Source organism: Plectrocnemia conspersa, unplaced genomic scaffold (assembly GCF_051122295.1).
Source record: "Plectrocnemia conspersa isolate PC_06_02 unplaced genomic scaffold, ASM5112229v1 ptg000012l, whole genome shotgun sequence".
NCBI classification, from domain to species: Eukaryota; Metazoa; Arthropoda; class Insecta; order Trichoptera; family Polycentropodidae; genus Plectrocnemia; species Plectrocnemia conspersa.
In genome coordinates, this window is record NW_028277176.1 from 9,791,963 (window position 1) to 9,815,535 (window position 23,573).

At 30.3% G+C, this 23,573-nt stretch overlaps 1 protein-coding gene across 2 annotated transcripts in view; it reads left to right on the plus strand.

The window, feature by feature from the left end:
• The window catches only part of LOC148228151 (uncharacterized), a 130,557-nt gene that overhangs the window by 63,715 nt on the left and 43,269 nt on the right, over window positions 1–23,573 (plus strand). For both annotated transcript variants that reach the window (XM_088199159.1, XM_088199160.1), the window contains one exon: window positions 22,263–22,385. In XM_088199159.1, coding sequence (XP_088055285.1) covers window positions 22,263–22,385 — 123 coding nt within the window. The remainder of the gene's footprint in view (window positions 1–22,262; window positions 22,386–23,573) is intronic.

The following is a 23,573-nucleotide window of genomic DNA, read 5'->3' on the forward strand; positions in this document are numbered from 1 at the left end:
TAATTGACCTTTGGATAACTACTGTCTTCTACAACGATTGCTGTCGTGAAACACCCATTTATCATATCCGTATATCAAATGATCAATAAAAAGTGACTCTTGGAATATGCGGATACGCGCAGACAATCTTCGCTCAATTCGTGTGTAATAATATATAATACACATTGTCTCGAAGTCTCCTCAAACTACTGCATATGTCTGTGCACTGTTGAATCTAACTGCTTTATATTTTAGGGGTCAGATATGACGGCGAAATTAAAAAAAACGACATTCGGGATTATTTAATCTATCAAATTTTGACTATAATATTGTTATACTTATTATTATGATTTTGTGACACTATTACAACCTACCAAATATATTATACATTACTTTTAGGACATACAAATACCCGCCCAAATTCATTACCCGGTTCTAGTGTAATTTTTATAAAGGAACCGGGTAATTTTTGGCAACTTTTATATACTGACTCAAATTTACGAATATTATATACAATAAATTTTGAATTTTAATCACAAATCATTTAACCTTTTCAATACCTCGCTTATCACTACCTATTCTAAATGCAGCTGTAGTTTTAACAGACTTCTTGGCAGCATCGAATATCGTTGCCTGGAAAGATGTAACTAATCTCTAAATTACAGAATAGAAAAAAGAAGGAGAATTTTGATTTTTAAAATCATGTGACAACAGATGTTTCATTTACAAAAATTAAAAATAGAATTGAAAAGAACCGGGTACCCGTTAAAATTACCCGGTTCACGGTTCCTTTAAAAACACGCGGGTACCTGGGAAGTCCTGATTAATAAAAAAAATGCGTATAAACGTCTATTTTGCTTACAATATTGAAATTATTCTTTGCTGATTTGAAGCAGTTCATCTTAATAAAATAAGGACTTGAATAACCAACAAGATAAATGAGTGGTATAAGTCGCTGACTATTAACCTAAAAGATCTGGGTGTGAATCGCACATGTCTTTCAATTTCGATCGTTTCTGGGAGGTCGGAATTAGTGATTAATATATAATTTTAAATCCGATTAAACATCACAAACTATGTTTACTAAGATTTTTCTATTTAACGGATAAATATCGTGATGATTTATAAACATTGAACTAGGTAATAAAAAATCTTTGACACACAGGAATTAAAAAATATGTGTAACGATGATTCTTTTATGGATGAATATTTTTTTTATTTATAGATATTTCATATTCAAACTATTTATATCTGGCTCTAATAAAAAAATTGCCTTAGAGCAGCTCATACTATATGTATTTAGAATTAAATAAAAACTTTTTGATTGTTTCACGCATTATAAATTAAATATATTTTTCATAAGTAAATTATTTTATACACCTGATACTAAACTAGTATACATCAAAATAAGTCTTAATAAACTATAATTGCATAGATTAACTAGTATTACATTATTATATTTATCTAAATAATATTTAATTTTAGTAAAAATCTATTACAATACAACTCAATTCGAGCTTCCGTGGATTCTAAAAGTGTTGAGAATCGTCAATTAAACCACGCACTATTCGGCTCATGTCGTGCCCGTTGAAAATTGGCTTATTTCACACACAACACACGAGCGTCGAGATTGAGCGCGATAAGTCATATAATTTCTTTATATTATACACTTATTATAAATGTATGCGATCGTGAAATTATGATAATTCCCCTGAATCCGACGTCGCATCCATTGTCAATTCCGTGTAAGGTTTTAATCAACGCGGCCAAGCAGTGAGCGCAAGAGCAGGTGGTGATAAAATTGCATTTCGCTCATGTCATTGTAAGAAATGAAACCGGTACCGATAAGGATCTGCTAATTATAATATAATCTGCATGCAAGGAATATGAACCAAATCGCAACCGTTGCGGAATTTACGGTGATACAAATTACAGAGCAAACGTAGGTAGTAGGTATGTATAATGTATATGCAGCAGCATAAATAAATTAATTGCGTTTGTATCTCGAAATGTTTCCTTCTTTATTATATTATCATTCTGAATATATGAAGTTTCGAAGCGTAACCCGTAAAGCAAAGACATGCCGCTATGATATTATTTTAGATCTACCAAAAATATTACTGGAACATGGTTTCAAATATATTTTTTTCAAGTTGTATCTTATCTGAAAGATCGATCTATAAAATATAGTTCTCAAACTTGATATTTTTTAAAACTCGAACAAAATGTTATTTTTACAGCTTGCATAACACAAGTATGGTACATCTCAAATTTCATATATCATATCAAGTTTTAAATCAAAATATGAATATCTGCCGTTTAATGGTTAATAATATTAAAAGCAAGTCGTTCAGTGTTTTGACAGGTAAAGGTACACTAAGAAGAAGATTAACGCAATCTCTTAAGATGTCTTATCGCACATTCAAGAGTGTGTGAAACGAGCCAATTTTAAATTATAATTATAGTAGTATAACACGAAATAGTGCGTGTACTAATTGACGATTTTTTAATAATGCTCGCATACATGGCTGCTATAGAAATGCATTGTTCGAAGTCAACTTTGTTGACACTCAACCCGACTGTATGCAATTATGGCGGAGAAGAAAATTGGCTTGAATCACGCGGTGACATTTTCCATGGCGACACAATCACTCGGGTCGTTATTGTTTACGCGTTTCTAAACGAAACACTGGGGAGAAAGTTAGTATCGATCTGATATAAACCATTATAGTCTTTAATGCCGGATAATATACGGTACAGTGTTGCTTACTAGAAATAGCACATATATCTACAAAATATTGATATAGATCGATTTAAAAGAGGAGAATGCTTTAAAATATCTATATTTAATTTAAATATAAACAAAAAAGTCGGAATAGCGTAGTCCGTAAACTCTAGAATTGTAACCCAGAAATCACGGGTTCGAGTCACGACAGCAGTCTCGAATTTTTATTTTAAAAAACCAACCACAACTGCAATGTTACATTTATTGACTATTACTTATGAAACACACAATGATTTATTATATAGATTTTACTGATACCTAGACCCCCAGTCCGGTGGTATTCATTATGTCTGACTTACATATTTGGTACAGTTCTTTGTTTTTCGATATTTGTTATTTGTTAACGAGAGTAAAAGAAGTTTTTACTATAAAAATATCATAAACAAACAATAAAAAGAAATATAATTATATGAAATAACAAACACTAACCTTAAAAATAATCTTTGATATTATAGATAATTTTATTCCTCATATAGTAAACTCACTTTTATAAAAAGTTAATAGGTATTTAATTACAGGTACGCAAATTATGAAGTTTAATATTCTCCGAAAAAATTACAAAGAATAATATGCTGAGCAACGAAATTTATTATATATTATTTGTGTTTTTTTGTGTATTTTTTAACCAAAAAAAAATTTTTTTTAATGTCAAAAATCTCACTCATAAATTTTCGTTTCACTTAAATAAAATTACAAGGTTCAATATCAAATTCTAGAACCACTGAATGTAACAAGTAAAAAGTAACAGATAATTCATAAGATTAAATCACAAAGGAACTAACGTACTTTAGATTTTGAAGAGTGATTTTTGATACATCAAAATTCAGTTTTTTTCTAATGTCAAATTCGGAAAATATATATTTCTGTAATTTGTTTTAGATGGTTACAGAATTTTTATCATTTTATTCGCAATTATGAAAGGCTTTGCTATTTTTTAAATAAAAAAGAGATCCTCCTTGTTCTAAAATTAAATGCGTTTTTCATTATAAAAAGCTCTTAAATCGTATTTCTGTAATCGAAAGCATGTATATCAAATTAAAATATAAATAAGTCGATCAGATATTGTAATATATAACTTTTCAAGTTAAGCCATTACGACATGACTTACAATAAGTAGGTATTTTATTATATTGTATAATTTATTATGTATTTGTTTGCTTATTGAGCTTCCATTAACTAGAGCTATTATTTTTTACTTGTTTTGGTAATTCACCCTAATGTGCCTAATGTACCTCTGCCTTAGATCATCAATACATATTATTAAAATAAATTGTATATTATTTTCCTAAAAAATCTAATATTTAAAAGCTTGCATAGTTTACGTAAAAAGCACTGGTTAAAAAGAATGAAAATAATACATTAGAAGCTAAAAAAATGACAAAAACGCTACATTGTAGATAATGAACATGTTACTAGAAGCAATTTTAATATAAGTTTTAAGATTAATTTTTATTATTTCTTTAATCACACAATATACACATACAAATTACCTAATCCAGTGATTTTTTTAGTAACTGGTTGTAAAAATAAATAATTTTTAGATACAATAAATATATTTTTTTTATATTATATTTTTACAATTTTCTAACCGTCACTGTCAATAAATTAATATAATTATCATATGCCGTGCATTAACATAATTAAAAACTACATTTGAGTATCGTTGCTCGTTAATGTCACGCTTTTGCATCAGAATTAAACCAAAGCATGGCGCCTGGCTTCAAGAGCAATTAAAGCATTTGCCAGAGCGTCCAGAGATAAAGAACAGAAAAGACTATATCATTTCAATTTGTCAGCATACGTCGTTGACTTTTCAAACACACACACGTCCATTTCTACATACGTACAAACATATAAACGAACCTATTGAATTTTCAGTCATCATCCAGCACTTGCCCACCGGTGGCCACTTTGACCGTGTTGGCAGCCTGTAAATTGAATTTGGTACGTCAGGTTGAGTGCATATTCACTGAGTGGATGGCCATCATACAATTCGATTTATACAACGAAAGCTCTTTCATATTAGGGCCACTCGAATCGTGGCGCACGTAGATAGAGACGCCCTTTCCTTATCGAAAATTCGCATAGGGAAAATTCGCCACCAAGCAATTGACCGGCGTATCTGCCGGAGACAGCTTTCGAACATTTTTTATGGAGAAGAAAAAAATATTCCACTTGCCATGCCTTTGAATGCATCAAATTTACCTGTCTGGCCGTTATTTCTTTGCTTTGTGGAGTAAAAGATATTTGGGTCATCTTGACGCAGATATGATTGGCATTTTATCGAAGGAGCCCGTCAAAAGTTCTCGAAAAAATCTGACAAGAACACAAAAGGAACAAAAGCTCACTCTATTGTGTATTTATATTTTTTATATATTATATATATATATATATAATAATTATTTATGTTTAGAATTATTAAATCATTAAGACTCAATTCACCGTTATATCATTCAAATTGAATGCATATTCAATTTATATTTCGAGAGGAACCCTAACGGTACTGCATTATATCAAATATTAATTTTCCCACAAATCGCAAAAAATCTAAAAATTTCGAATAAGCAAAAAATAAAACGTATAACCGTCAACCATGAATAGAGATTTCTCGTAACGGTGCTATATCTTGCGATTTACGCTGTCGGATTTTATTTAAGTATAAAATAAAGTCTTTTCTCTTGCGATACACGTAACTTATTGCTAGTGGGGAATATCGAATTCAAAATTAAACCCCTTTGTTCTGCAAATTGCGACCCCCATCAATTTCCGATTACGCAAAGAAAAATTTATGTTACATCGCGATAGCGACATGGGCGAATGCGTTGTTATTTTTGTTCTATAAATGGGTAAAAAAGCGTTATTTTTTTGTATAGATCTTTTGTGTGAATTTTTTAAGATGTAAGAGGGAAAAAACGCTCTTTCGCCCAAAAATGTGTCACGAAGGGTGAGTTAAAAAATGCAACGATGCACTCTGTGAATGGCAAACAGGGGATGTAACACTACCCCAGTAACACTATTCCCTGGCAGGTTGGGGGTAAGACAATAGTGCTGCTTTTTATCCATAAAAAATATATGCGTATCTTTAAATTTTTACCTAAAAAACGCAAAAAGGGGCTCCGTGACCTACTTTTGTGCGAAAAGGTCGTGAGAACTTTTTTCTGAGATTTTTGTCGATCGTTCTAGATTTTTTTAACGATTTACTGGAATCATGAATGCACTTCGGAAATAAAGACGCGGAACGAATTTGTTATTTGATGAACTGTAGGTATAATTGGAAAAAGGGATTTTTTTCGCACAATCCGGGGGATTGTAACGGTTGTTTCGTTCGGTTTTTCGGGTGTGTATGTGTGTATACATAATAATATACGAACGGCCTTTTTCCGATATTTTCTCACAGATATTTCACTTTTTTATCGAAAGTAGAAAAAAATCGCATAAATAACAAACAGGATTTGCCCCGATACGTGACATAAAAATTCAACAATATATGTACAAGATTTTTATATTGTAAAACATAAAATTCGACAGCGAAAAAGGATTGCTGGTATAAATCAAAGTTAACAATAAACTTCAAGGAACACATGTATGTACTATTTTATACGAATTTTAGAAATATGCCGTTTAAAAAAAATATTTCCTATACTATAGTATTAGCAAAATAATAGTTTTTAGTAAAGTAATAATAACATAGTAGAAAACATACTTTGCCGAAATTCTGTTAATTTAATAAAACATTGCATAAAGCATTGAATATTACATTACATTGGAATTTAAACAAGTTAATTGCAGTCAATAAAATATGCCAAATAAAATCATATGCACATAATTATGATATATATATTTAGTAGTCATAAAATAACTTTTATTGCTATTTTATTAACATTTTAGTATTAGTTTAAACTATAATGATATTTATAATAAAATTATTTTAACGTACAGATGTTACTAATTGAATATTTATGTGTATGTATTATATTTACATATTTTTTTAATAATAGTACTCATTAGTTTTAACCTATAAATTTTAAATAAATTTAGATCATCATAAGAAACAACGCAAGTCTTATAATTATAAGCATTATTTAAAAATATTCCATTTTATCACTGAAAAATAGAAGCTCAATCCATGATGCTTTTGCAAGGTTTTTATAATCCAAAACTATTAAATTCTGCTTATAAATAAGAAGAGAAAAGCGTAATCAATTTGGTACGCAAGTTATAACGATAATTTTAAATTATTTAATAATACAAAAAACACAAGAAGCTGAGTGATTAATACATATAGTCATCAATGGATTGATTTAAGTGTATTAGCACGAGAGTTTCTGTCTCGATTCTTCACAGAAAAAAACTCAGGTATTTCATATTTTATCACACGAGTATTTTAGGTAATACTTATGACTTATATGTGGTAATGAAATTTTTTAAAATTATATCAAATGTGTAATATATATTTTACGAACGAACTGAAGAGCAATTAAAATTGTATTTAGTGGTAAAATAATTTTATATAATGTAAAAATATAATTTAAATCAATGAATTTACTTATTGTGAAATAAATATTATCCATATTTACAAATTCCTGTAAAAATGTCGATCTATAATTACATTTCGTAACCGCAAAAAAGCAAAATTCATTAGTATAAATTGTTATTAAATTTACTAATGAAACGATGAAAATCAAAGTACTAAAAAAAATAATAGCAATTGATAGAAATGTCAATAAATTAAGGATAAAACATATTTAAAACACCTCTAAAGTCAAGATATGAAAATAGACTATTTATCAAGCTCCTGCTATTTTTTTACAGGAAATTTTGTGGAAAATCACAGATTTTATATAAAATTATTTTCTATTAAAAAATACAAATATAATATCTATATATTTATTTGCCCACCCCATTCAATACTGCGTATTCACATTTTGATTATAAATCATAAATTTATATGTATTAAAAAACGACCGTTATATTAAAAATTGGGTATAAAAAATTGTATAGCACAATTTAATTCGTCATCGTGATCCTTTTGTTATATTACGATAAATTCTTAGTCGAAACAATATTTATAGTACACTCAACATATATACACATATGGATGTATGTAAATGGGGTTGGCTACGTCGAAGGCTCTAGGGTGGAAAATCCGTTGTCGCCTGAAATGCAAAGTAGGGTGGAATCGTTGCATATAAAAGACGCCTTTAAAACGAACGCTCACCATTGGACGCTTTTAGACCAATCACAGCCATCGTCGTAAAAAATAGCGTCGGTAAAGAAAAGGGGTTTCATAAAGAAAGAAATTTTACCCCCGTATAACATTTCATACATATACATATACATATATTCACGCTCGCGCATTATGCTTAAACTTTTTATAACCGCGCACACTGCTTGCATCCTTTTTTAACAACCATCAATATTTTTTTTAGATCTCGAAAAAAACTTTTGTCCCTTTTCAATTCAACCCGTATGCGCCCGAAAGTTTGCAATTCAAATAACAAACATACCTCGTCTCAACGGATTTTATGGCAGCGCGAATCGAAAGGTGCGCGATTTCATATATTTATCAAAGGGATGAAATGTCAAAAAAAATATTTTTTTATATATGGCGTGCACAATGCATTATGATACATGTGGCAAATTTTCAATACTACTTATACGATTTTTTTCGCATTTGGTTTAAAAAAGGGGTTGGGGCACATAGCACGAGTGCAGCACGTACCCCTTGAGCTAAATTTGATTTTTCCGTTGAAATTGAACAGAGTCAAAATGTGACGGTTATGTGTTAGATTTTTTGATCTAAAATCTGCTATTCATTATATATATATTTTCCCCAAAAAAATGGCAATTTGTATAACGGATCCATTAGCATCGATGCAGTTTCGTATTACATCGCAAGGGGTGATTGTCAGCTATCGAATTGCGCATTGTTTCTGCAAATTCGTATCAGTTACGAACGCATTAACGTTTGTTTATTTGCAGCGATTCGCAACCATCGCACAAATTGCTGCAGCTGCAATGAAATATAAGCGATAAATAAAACCCTGAATTAAGAAGAGATTTAACTTAATGTTAGAATTAAAACTTATAACATTTCTTGGTTGATAATATATAAATACACCATTGCAAATAACGCCACAGTAACATTTTAATGTGTCTATTAAAATTATGGTATTTTGCTTAGCAAAAATATAAATAATTCTTTATTTAGCACTCAAAAATATGTCTTCGATAATATTTTGACATACAGCATTGAATATTATAACCTAAAACCACTTAGTTGTCATTTTTGGGTGAAAGAGCGTTTTTTCATTTTTTAAATAAGTATTTATATTTATTTTATTTTTAGCACAAACATATAAAACGATTAGGTATTGACTATTCTTTAATCCATACCTATCTTTCTGTTTGTAACGGTATTCTTTACTAAAAATAAATATTTAATGTCCTTAATGAAACAGTGATTCAAAGCTAGCATTTTTATAATTGAATATTTAATGATTATAATGTATTTTTATGATATATGATATATAGCTTGCTCAAATGAAATCATTGTGAACATAATTGCGTGTTTTTATAGAATACAACAATAATATATAAGATTAGATTAATGCCTTATTTTTAGTAAATTATATTTTATGTGAGTAATAAACATAGAAAACTTTTCATTGATTTATGTTATTTTCATGTACTTTACGTTAAGTCATAATAAAATATTACTATTGTTTCACAAATGTACTAGAAAATAGATTAATCAAATAGCTCTTTTTTGCGCCTATCGCCATTCAATTGCTATGCAATTATTACATAATATTTTCAACCCTTTTTAATCTACCACTATTATGCGCATAATAATGCGATTGGCGCGTGCCAACGATTTCGCACCCCGAATATATTCATTTATTCATCGAATAACCCGTTCGCGACGCGCGCGACAAATCATTGTTCATCCGGCAAACATGCGTGCAAAGTAACAACCCTTATTTGCAACAACCCTTCCTCTCACTCTCTGAATATTCTTAATTTGATCCTATGATATAGCCGCAATTCACCCCTCGGCTTCTTGGCTCGAAAAATATAAATACGATACGAAAGGGAAATGGAAATGGAAAAAACGAAAGGGTTCGTGCCCTTTGATTTGGTTTAGATTTTTTGTACCCAACGGATCTGTTGCTGTAACGGCTCGAGCCGTAGACACGCGACTCTTTCAGGTACATATATATTATATACCTAAGAAGATCAGAGTATCAATCGTCAAAACACATGTCAGCATTGTGCTTAACCCTTCCGCGACGCGTACATTGTTAACCGCTTTCCTTTTGTGATTCGATGATATATTAGAACGAAATTAATCTCCGGCTTTGTTTATTGTTCTTTGCAGCGTATTGGCAAGGTCAATACGCGGGTCAATCGCCTCTCTCGCATCGCAGATGTGGAGAAACTCTCTGGGGTTCGTTTCGTCTGGATGGAGGCCGTGGTGTGAGGAGAGGCCCAACTCACACCGCAGCGTTGTACCGCCATCAGCTGGGCTCATACATAGTCATATATGGAGAATAGATGCCACAAACACTAGATTCGAGAATAATAAATCGATTGGACGGATGTGCGCATGCGCGGTGGCACTCCTCCCTGTCCCGCACACCCGTCGCATACAAAGTTAACCCTGCAGAGACGGACTTGAACCTAGATTACTCGAGCGAGAGTTAATCAAATTTCATATGCATTAAAATTCCTCAAATAAATTATAATAAAATAAAAATGATACATGTATGCATAGTATACAATGATAAACCAACCCCTAAATCGTATCAAAGGATTGAGATAGGTAGGAGCGCTTTTTTCAACCCTTTTAAAACGCGTATTCAAATGCGATTGGGCGAACGACGCGAAATAGCGACGAATAAAAAAGCAGCTATTGCAATAGTACAACCCACCGGTGGTGCGTATGCTATTTTTTGATTTTCTCAAGATATTTTTCATTTAGCAAGAGGGCATTCGAGAGGGTATTTGCTTTCATTGTGGGTTTTTTTACATAAGCTGGTATGCCCGCGGGGTCCGATAAGAACACCCCCTCGAATCAACTTTGAGGGCAGATCGCTTAACTGATTCCGAATTTAATGGATTCTTTTTATATTTAAATTTATATATTAAATCATATAAATAAATACAATGTTTTTAAAATTTATAAATATTTAACAACATAAACTTTAATACTGATTAAAAGCATAGCACACTCTCAGATCTAACAGATTTTTTTAAATCTGTTAAAATCATTAGAGAATCATAGAATTTTCTCAAATATAATATAAGATTTAGGTTTAATTATTATGATCGCATATAAGTCACGATGGATAACACAAACATGAATTTAGCACCAATATAAATTATTATAAAATCATCATTACCTAACTAGGTCGTTTTCCACGGTTCGAATATTGGTATAGGATATGACGTCATTGCGTAAATTTATTTATTTTGATACATTATACCAGTAAAATAAATAATAAATTAGCTACACAGCATTTTTTTACAATAATAAATACACGTAACTTTACACGCAGATTTTATATATGTTTTTTCGATATCGAACATTTTAAATACTATTTTTGGCATTAAATTATAAGTTTATCAACATTAAATTATCCATTTTACTATCTAGATTTTCTGATAATATTATATACAAATTATTTAATTATATATATTCGATAGAAAGGCAAGAAAATTTTCAAATAAACTTTTTTATACGTTTTCAATATTTTTGCTTCGATAAAAAAAATATTTTAATTTCATAACATTGACTAAAATGAGTTTCATACATGTTTAGTTTCATATGATATTTTAAAGTAAAAAAGTATTTTTTGTACAGCAAATACAATATATTTTTTATTTTTATTTTTTCGATTAAATTAAGACCATCGTGGCCTAACAGGTTACCCAATGCGCCACGATGGTCGAAAGCAAATTATAAATTTATAAAACATAAAAAAAACGTATATATATAAATAAATATAACAAAACTTAAACATAACAAAAAAAAATTATAAAATATTAAAATTAAAAGATATAAACCGGATCAGATCCTCGTAGCTAACATTAAATAAATCAATTTTCAATGCCAGCGTATTAAGGAGCCGTATGGCCACAGCTATAGGCGAGTCGGCAAGTGCGGATGTCCTAGCCCTAACTGCCATCAAAAGAGGTCTCGATCGTGATTCTCGAAAATGTTCCGGAACCCAAAACTGGAATTCCTCGAGAATAGCTGGATTGTCGACAGCACCTTTTAGTAGTTTGAAAAAATGCTTAGCGAAATATAATACTAACAGACATTTGGACAAGTTATAAAATAATTTTAATATTTCAAAAAGGCATTTTTAGAGTAATATTGATTTTAAATATTTACCGTTATTATTTAGGATGTCAAAAATAGTATATGTTACAGCGAATGTGTATTACCAGTAAAGTAGTATTTTTACTAGTTTAAAAATATTTTCACGAACTCAGCCAGAATATTTTCAATAACATCCGAATATACATATATACAGACTGAAAGATAGGTTTATATTTTTACTAGCGAAAGTATTATTAAGCTAATAAACGATAGTGAAACAATATGCTGTGTCGAAATATCTTTTAAACTTAATTTGCTTGTTGCGAATAATCCATTTACTATTTAAACCTAAAGATAATCCTAATTTAAATATCAAGTTGTACTTTTCGCTACTGTTACAGTGAATGTGTATTTTTCAGTGAAGTTATATTTTCACTTGTAATTATATATTTATAATGTCATTGCTCAGTATTATAAAAACTGTATTTGTTCACAAACGGATGATCCGATACGCGTGTTTTCATATGATCAAAAACTCGCAGAACTGTGACGTCACAACATTCCACAAAATACTATAATGTTTAAAATAAATTAAAATTAAACCCGAACCTAATCAAAACGAATTAACCTAATGAAAGTTTTATTCCTTTAAGTTAGGTTTGTGTTTCGCAAGTTAGGTCTGCGCCACTATTAGATTAAGTGTTTTTAAATTGTCTTGCAATCTACAAAATATATTTGTAAAATTATGAAATAACATTTTTAACCAATTAGGCAAAACTTCCGTCTTTATTAGGGTTCACAAGGTTTTTCAAGAGTCTTACGCAGTAACGTTTAACTTTAAATATAGGCTATAAATTGTTTCGATCAGTAGTTTCTTAAGGCAAAAGAAATTTGGACCATTAGCAGTATATAATCAATACAAAGTGTGGACTGAAGCTAGGCCCGACCTCCTACCTGGGCTGTCGCTAGTGATAGTCACAGTCAGGTAAACCGGCAATAAATTAATACATTAAATACCGGATAATATTCACAAAAATGAAGCTGCGCGGCAAGTTTTATTTGCGAAAATTAGAGCTTAAGCTCAACCATATTTTATTTAAAAATATAAGTAGATTAACAAGATATATAAAATATATAGAGTAGGTACCGGTTAGTACAGACAGACGCGTCCAAAAACAAAATCATTTAACAATGCATCAACAGCTATATATATATGTCAAATAGCAATGTCAAATATAAAATCTGTATACAAGAAAAAAAACTGATGAAATTCATCATTAACTGTTACTGTTTATAACAAGGAAGTGATGTTCATGATGAATAAGAAATGAATAAGAAATGCTTTTAATTGACTGTTTTATGAACATATCAAAAACTGTTATTATATAAATTATTGGAACCACGCAATGTTCCAATTTGATTTGATAATAAGAAATATTTGACGACTTTCCGAATATCCCTCGTATATTCAAACTAATATTATGAATGTGTAGCTATTCTTCAGGGTTCAAAATTAATGTACACACAAAATGAATGACACACGAAAAGGCAAAGAACGAAAAAACAATTTTCTTTGTAAATCAAACGGCAGAACAAAAATCATAACAATCGGATAATTTTCCGAGCGGATGAATAATTGAATCAAAGAATGAATCGAAGGGGGTCGGTCGCCGGGGCCCTTTTTGATTGAAAGAGGAAAAGAAGGCCCGCGGAGTCCACCCCCTATTGATCAGTGGACAAGGGCATAAGGTAAACAATGAATGCGAGGGTAAACAGGCCGCACGCACATACACACACCCAACATACCTAGTATGTAAGTGAGGGCCCTCGCTAATTCTGTTTGCCCCGGCCGAGGCCCCGCAAACACCGGGACTGGCCATTCTGCAACGCACTGCAAATAAAATACAATTTTGCAAAACGTAAGAGAAAATAAAAATGATACCTACGGACGGACCCTCGACTCCGATGCGAAATCCTAATAAGCAAACACTTTATTGTGTTTGCTACGCCCCGAGTCGTGTGCCAAGCTGCCCGTTTCGGTGTTTGCAAAAATCGTTTTTCATAAGCGAAGCTTTCGCAAGACAAACGTTGTCGATTCGACGATTTTGCGATGGTAATTTTGCCGATAAAACCGAAATTTTTATTTGAGACATCGCCGAGATAAAATGTATGTCTATAATATAACAATATAACCAACAATTCCGGACTATTCACATAAAAGTATATACTAATATTCAGATATTGTATTTTTTTCCTTAAGCTTAATCTTCGAAACTAAAATATTATCCATGATGATGTTGAATTTGGAGACCATTTTTATAAAAAGAAACACTAACCGATTCATTGTGGCAAAATTATTATTGTTGAGTGTAATCATCGGTGTCTAAGTGGACAGAAGCAACCATAAATAAAACGTAATTGGATATTTTATATAATTTAATCACTTTCACGTAGACCAGTCGAACTTAGTTCGCTATGCATCTGAACATACATCATTAATGCCGTCCGTGATATACCACAGTGTTTTGATCATCTACGGTCCATTTACTATTTATTACGATTGTACGATCGGTTATTACATCGCAAGCCATATACATATATAATGGTTCGCCATCGTCGAAACTCTAATAAAATATTTAGTCTCGGAACACAAAAAAGAAATACCCACATACTCGTATATGTACAACCGGCAAATCTCGGCCAGACACCGGGATTATTTCGTTAGCGTCGAGGGCCTTAATCGTTTACACGTATCTCTTGTTTACACGGAGCCGAGCGAAAAATTCGCCACCCACCGTCCATAAACAGTAGGAAAATCTAGGCGTAGGGTTTGGCGAATGTGTCGGCCATTGTCTATGTCGGCGGTAATGGTACGTGGCGATGGCTGGTTATGGCCGAACGGGCCGGGAGACTAATCAATATTAGCCACCCTGTAGCCGGACGGGGTGGTCCGCTGCAGCCTCCCCTATACGGCTCCTACCAGGAGGAGACTACCCTCGGCACTCAGCCGTTACAACACCTCTCATTTCTTAAGATTTTATCACGGCGGAAAAGTGTTGCAGACGTGCACATACTGAATCGACCAACCCCTACTTTTGGACCTTTTACGAAAAGCATTCATATTGTGTAGGGCCTAATCTGACTCGTGCATTAATAAAACTCAATGTGTATAAGTGTGTAAAAGTATTTTTATATATTGATATACAAAAATAAAAATATACTTTCAAGACCAACGTGTTCATCTAATTTTATTACATAAATTAAAACTATAGAACATACACATATAACAGCAATATATTTGCCGCAGATAAATATAATTTAGAATATACTAAAAGTTTTCAGTAAGAATTTATTTTTGAAATAGTATCGATTTTATTTTTAAAAAATTGTAAATATTTATGTTTCCAAAATTAGGAACAATCGAGACAGGGTTAAGAATCAATTAAAAATACAAAATCAATGCGTTGTTATATAAAAAATATATATCTTAAAATTATAATAAATTATGTCAAATAGTTGGAATTTCTAGTTATGTTGTATAGAATAAGTAAATTAAGATTTTCATATTATTTATATTTTTGTTTAGACAAAATCACAGATATTTCTGAATTGAATTAATATTATTTCTTAAAATAGTACATATTAAATAGATTCAAACTAGTCTTGCGATTTAAATTTTAATAAAATTATTAATTAAAAAATTTTATTCAACCGGATTAAAATCGCTGCAAATATTGTTTTTTATTTTCAGTTTAATTAAATACGCTATTTTTCAATGTTTATTTTGCGCTACACTGATTTAAAATATGTTATTATTTTTATTATTAATATATTAGTATTACTGTTCTTTTAGTCGATTTTAACATTTTCAAGATTATATATTTTGATTTCATTTTCAGTACAATGATAATAAAAAAGCCCTAAAAATATTTTTTTATCAAAAATCAATAAAATAAAAACATTTTACATTTGAATATAAATGACTGCTTTTTATGATATAATTAGGGCATCCAAAAACCCGCCCAAATTTATAATTCGGTTCTTGGGTCATTTTAATAAAAAGAACCGGGTCCCCGGATCAGTTCCGGGTAATTTTTGTCAACTATTATATACTGACCCGGAGTTCAAATTTACGAATATTAATATATATCTTGGATTTTACCTTTTCGATACCCCGCTTATCACTACCTACCCTGTATGCAGCTGTAATTTTAACGGAATTCTTGGAAGCACCAAATATCGTTGCTCGGAAGGGTTTAATCAGTTTTGCAAAATAGAAAAAAAAAGACGGAGAATTTTGCTTTTTTAAAATCGTGTGACAGCAGATGTTTAATTTAAAAAAAATAAACAATATATTACAATAAAAAGAACCGGCTACCCATTAAAATTACCCGGTTCTCGATTTCTTTAAAAACACACGGGTACCAGGGGCCCCGGTTTCGGTTATTACCTAATTTAAAGCATTTATTTGTAATATATTATTTTTTTAATGCAGAAAAAAAAAATTAAAAAAAAAATATATAATATTTATTAAATGCAGGTATTGGGTGGCACGGTATCGAACGGGGGTAGGCTCTTTGTTAATTAATTTAAATCTCAAAATTCTGGAGATCTAAATAAATTTGGATAAAAATTCCCGATGAGCAATTTATTTTCTCTTTTCGCTATTAGAAATTTCTCTGTTGCCATTTCGATATCAGAACACAATTAATAAATAAGAAATAAGTTATTAGATCCAAATTAAAATGAATTGTCAAGCTAAATTTTATGTGAATAAAATCGCTAATAAAATATTTTTTATTAAAATAAATTTATCTTAGCAGAAATATTTTTTTAACTACAGTAAATTCATTATTTTTTTATGTGACATAATACTAAATTTTTAATTTCGATTTTATGTTTGAATATTGAACAATTTTTTTTTTGATTACTTAAGTAGTTTTAATTTTAAAAAATGAGTGATTTTCTTTTATCAAAATCAATATTTTGTTATTGTATAAACTTTGTATTTTTCGAATATGTATAACATCCAATAAACATATATTTTTTTTATCGAATATTCCTAATCATTTTAAGTTCAAAAAGAAGTCGAGTATCATAGATAATATATGATAAAATATAGTAAAATTGAAGTACCGTATCAGCACAGGTCACTGGTTCGATTTACATTACACAGTCTAGTTTTTATTCAATAAAATAGCTCAGCATCAAATAATATTTTAGTTTAAATTTATCGAAACTCTCATGCGATTATCTGTAATGTACCAAAAATATCAATAATAATCGGTCATTTAGCGGTCGATGCAGTTTACTTATACATGATATGATCGTATTTTTATGTAAACATCAATATGCGATAATAAATACAGTGGATTAAAATGTAGCACACATTATCGTCGCATCGTGTTTCTAGAAACTTTTCGCCCAATTCTTGCGTTAATTCATGAAACGAAAAAATAACCTTATTAACAGAGTCAGACCGTATAAACAAACTATTTGTGGGTCAACGTCTGACCTTGCGGAATCCCCAGACTATTTTCGATTGACCCGTAATAGTTGACCTCCGTGTCCACGGAAATACGTAAAAACCTTATATCACTGCCGGCTTGATTATCTGAATTAGACGCCAGAAGTAAACATTCCGTGGCTGGACAGTGTTTTGCCCTTGATGGCGCCCACCCCACTATCTTACAGCGAGTGGGTGGATGGGTGATGAGTGGGCGTTGGGTGGCGAGTGGGTGGTCTACTACAGCCTCTACGACAGACAAGCCTACTCACTGGCCACTACGGATGGAGCCGGGAGCCAGGGGTGAAAAACCGACACAACTTCTAGGTTATGTGAAATAATTTATACATATTATGTTCTTGCAATATTTCGACATCGTTACGAAAACTGCTGCGCCATTGCGGCATAAATAATGCGAAATTGAACGCTTCGTGAATAGATTTGTATCGATTTGGACGCATTTTGCATAACATAAACAATCACTAAATCTTATTATGTTTGTGCGGTAAAAATTTGTTATTAACGATTATGATCAAATAGTGATGAATTAATTAACTTTTTTTGAGATGACATGCGTTTTTTATGTATTAATCATTGTGCGATTGCGCAATGTGAAAGCATGGTTATCTGATTTATAATGCAATTACTTAAATTAAAATAATTTTGATGATTTATATGCAAATATTATTTGAGACTATTCTAATTTCAACTATCTTATGAATTTAAAAACATTAGAACGAACGTGAAATTTCTCTTAATATTTTACTTAGTTTAGTCTGTAATATTTTTAGGCTATATATTTAAGTAGTATTTTTATAGTTTTTTTAAATTAGTTTTTAAAAAATGTGACTATTATTATTAATAAAAATATTCTTTGTTATTCCACGATAATACCAACTACAAATCTTGTTTTTAATTTTTGTGATTCATAACATTTGCTTAAAATATATAGTTTTACACTAATTTTACTAATCAGTCTTTATCGTTTTTCTATAAATTATCAAGTTTTACCAAACTATAATTTATGAGTATTACTAAAATATTAAAAGATTTTCTATTAAATTAAAACGTTATTTTAAAGAACATATTTTATACCATTATTTGACCAATAATTTTTTTTAACTTTGACTTCAGTTTTTACATATTTTTAATTTTAGATCCGCTTTTTTATTATATGGAATATTATTAGTCAAAAGCTATTTTAAATCAGTTGACACAAAAAATATTATATCTAATTATATCGTTTGTAATAAACATCTATTTTATTATCACATCAATGGCATATCATATCAATGGCAATGGTCTTAATTGAAAAACTTTACAGATTTTATCTGCGTATTTCCTATATCATTTTTTGTTTAGAGTTTCATAGAAATATTACAGAGGGTCTTTTTCTAATAAAAATTCAATATGAAAATTTAATTCAGAAAACTGTTTTGAGAATTTTGCTATAGATGCTAAATTTATGCTAAAACTAATATATTTGAATAAATAATAAAATCCTTAAATATGAAAATATTTATATGCTTTAAATGGTAAATCTAAAAAAAGACAATGGAAATTTGCAAATGCTAGCTTTAATTTAGCATGCACAAAATGGTAAATTTTTTAAAAGATGAAATAGATTATTTTGGAAAAGATGCGAAAAATAGATGCTCCAAGTACAAATCTCTAACTATGCCATAGTCATTAGTTTCTTACAAAAGTTTGTTGAAAACTTATTTTTTGTAAATTTATATTCTAAATATCTTGAAGATTGGAAAAACGTAGTCCGCAAAGTATAGAATCATAACCCAGAGGCCACGAGTTCGAGCCACTGCAACAGACTATTATTGCGCTATTATTAAAAACCGGAAACAGATATAAAGTGACAGTTATTGAATATTAATTAAAATGCACATAATTATTTATATAAATGTCACTAATTCCCAGACTTTCGATGTGGTGATTATTATTTACTTTATATTATATTAGTTATTAGTATTCATTAAATCTGATTCACTTGCCCAGTCGGTAAAGATTTATCCCGCTATAACACATTGGACTAACGCCTGTCAAGTTGCAATGAAAGATAAAAAATATTATTCCTGTGTTTTCTCGAGAATCTCTCGTGAAAAATTCAAAATTTAAAATTCTTATTTTTCAAAAAACCAGAAAATTTTTCGAGAATTATTTTAAAGCAATTTTTTGTTAAAAATTAAATTTTTACAAATATTTTAGAATGTTTTTACAAATACTGCATAACAAAAAATAAGACCCAGTTGGTACAGATTAATGCCGTTGTAACACATTGGGCTGACAATGGAAGTTAAAATAAATATTATTTGTGTTTTTTTGAGAAAGATGCAAAATTGAGAATTCTTATTTCTTAAAAAAATATTTTATTTTATTTGTATTTTAATAGCAAAAAATTGTTCGCTTTGGTAATTTTAAATCTACATTGATAATCATATGAAAAAGACCGCACTGCGTGAGAATCTGCAGTTTGCAAAAATGTATGGGGGCTCTCCACAGAGCTTACACTATAAATTCGCCTGACGTCGGCTAGCCAAAATGAGAACTCTCCTTTACATATCTTGATTTTCAAAAAACATTGAGAAACTAGAATGCCTATATATTACATAAAATCCTAATAAAACACATATTTTAAACAATTTGCGATAGATGTTTAGGATCATTTTTATTTAAGCATGCTCAAAATATGCAAAAATATATTTTTAAATGCTCAAGTGTAAAATATATTAAAAAAAATAGAGATCAAAATGCAAAATTTAAAAAAAATATATGCTCAAAATATGTGTCTCAAAATATAACCATAATCACCAGTTCTTAAAAAATTGACAATGTTAGTATCTCGGCTAAGTTCATTGTTCTACTAAATCAAATATGTTTTATAACAGATTAGTGAACCAAAAATAAATAACCAAACCACATTTTTACACAGAAATTATCTTGATTCATATTGCCTTTTGCCGGAAATATTTTTTTACTTGCATAACTGACAGGTTATTGCTTTCAGTGCTTTATTAAACAAATATCATCCAAAAGTAAATTTAAGCAACGTTAAAAATATATTTTTCTAAGTCATGCTTAAGCATACTTAGTATGCAAAGCTTGATCGTTTCCACATAGATATTGTTTTGATTAAGATAAAATTATAATTTACCATAGTAGAATGAGTATATTACGCATTACACAATGTCACATTTCAAGAGACTACACCAATGCTGTTATGTAATGTGACTTTTTCGCAAAAATTGACTACCCCTGGTCCAGACTGTTCCATTCAGCGGTCCGAGCGCGCGTATAGCGGTGTCCAGCTAGTTATACGTGTCCGTCTGATTAGTTGCACTGGGGGAGACTCCAGCTAGACAGATCCCACACCACCACCACACTTCTATATATAGGCCGACTAATGAACGGAGCTCGCATGACGTGTTCTCTGAGCATTCGCAAAAACATAAAATTGACTAGGTTAGTTATGGACGCACAAACACAACGTTTTCTCTCTTGTTTTTACGCACAACCACGCACGAGCGTGTTTTCTTCTCGGGCCAAAGTGGACGTGAACTTTGAAAGCTTGCGAAATACGCAAATTATTGTGTACACGCTTAACTCGCTTAGATAAGAAATACATCGAGGATAGATGAGATTCCAATCATTAAGATATGCAATAAAAATAATGAGTAAGATAAAGATTTTAATTATAAAAGATGCAAATACAAGATATACCTACTAATAATTTGCAATAAATTCATTATAATTAGCTTTAGTGCGACTTAAATTAATTACAATTATGGAAGGGTATATTTATTGAATTGAAAGAGTTACTAACGCAGTGTTATAATAAACTATGCACAAATGCTATCTTATCATCGTTTAAATACTGATATACATTTTAAAACGGATTATGATAATAGATAAAAGTAATAAAATTATGTCGAGCTGTATTAAACCAACACTTAAATCATAAGTTTTGTCCTATTTGTTATTGAATTTTTATCATATAAATTATAATAACTACTTATCCAATCAATATTGAGTCATATTGCAATGTATCTATATATATAGTATGTATATATGTGTCTGGCTTATATGTTTTCTCTATATACACCATTAGAGATCGATTTAAATCAAATTTTGTAAAGTAACATATTTGAACCTTGCTCGAAACATAGCCACCACTTTCTCGATATAAATGTGCATTATGTTAAGTGCGAATCGTTTCAAAGTTTGTTTAAATGCTCTCTGGAATACTGAGAGAAAAATAGTCAACCCTCTCTGGCCCATCTTATCCTCCACGTTTTGAAAATAATATATATATAGTTATTTTCTTTGACGCTTTTGGTAGTTATGAACTCTTTCTGAAAAAGCGCTTTCAAGCCGAGCATGGACCATTAGTTTAAAAATTAATCAAAATTCTACATTAATTATATATTTATATAATAAGCATGATATGCTTTTGCATCAATATGTAATATGATGTATCTATAAAATAAAATATATGAATCATAGAAATCCTACAAACTTCCCATAGTTATCGCCAATGATATTTGTGTGTCTAGCGAGCTTATTAATCTGAATGGTTCTAAAAGCTGTATTTTTACATATTTTTGAACCCCATCTGTGCTATTCAATAATCTATTATTTATTTATTTTTACAGATGGAATGTGGCTGAAAGACGAAGATTGCGACGCGGCCAACATGCCGTGGAGATCTTCGCCGTTGGACGGCCACGACCAGCGGAAAGCGGATCTTCACGCTCGTTTAGGACTCACCTCACCCGGTAAATATGAAACATTTTGAAAACGTGCAAATCCGCTCGCTCTTTTCGTGCATTTGATATGTATCTGATCTGGCCGTATCCGGATCCAGGATATCTGCGGCGGATCAGTTTTGCCCAGAGAGCGGCGATTATCTCGCGATTTGACGGACGTTAATTGCATGCGAGCGCGCAAGAAAAGCGAGTAAATCTAATCATACCTGTTAGGTACATACTGGATACCACTGTCACACGTGTGCCGCTGTGAACTGTCAAATATAATTGGAAGCGTGGCCGTTTTGAACCGACTCGCTAACTGTGCGAAAAGGATGTTGTGTTACTTGAAAATGTACTCCCGTTACTTACGTGTGATATATGATTTTATACACAAAAATCTGATAAACTGATCACAAAAATATATTAGTCTGAGCTTGATAGGGATTTAGGTAAAAGTGTCACTTGGGTAATAAGATATTACAATTGTAAAAATGTCGTATACGTAATTCTAAATTTTTCGATATAAAAAATCGTGAAAAAGCAATGAGCATAATGTAGAGATTGTGTATACTTTTTTTTCCTGAAGTTGCATTTTTATATATAGTTTCAGAAAAAAACATTTTGCGTATTGTGAATATACAAAAAGCAAAGGGTTCTATGTAGCAAAAATCTTTTTTATTTTATTAAAACGAAAGGATAACCTGAATAAAATAAAAATCAAAAATCTGTACCCAGCTTATACAGTTTTTAGTGTACTTTATTTATAATACTTTTAGTAAAATGTAGTCAAAAAATATTTTTATGCGCAATAATGATATTTAAAATGTTTATGAATTGTAGTTCCCTAATTTTTTTCATTATTATATAACAAAATAATTATTAAAAAAATGTTGATGAACAAAGCATACATATTTGACCCAAGATGTAAAAATCAATATTTTGCCTTTTGGAGTCTTTAAAATATAATTAATACTTATCGATATTTTTTTATATAATCATTACCCATGGAATAAATATTTTTTTGATATTAAATATTTTTAAGTCTTATTTAATAAAAAGACAGGTATTTTTAAAATCTACTATAATTATACAATTAAACTAATATTAATTAGCAATAAAAACCCATGTTGATAACATCTAATATTTAAAAGACACTTAGAATATTGTTGTATTTTATAATAAAAAAACAGACAAGTACTTCATAATATTTAAGTC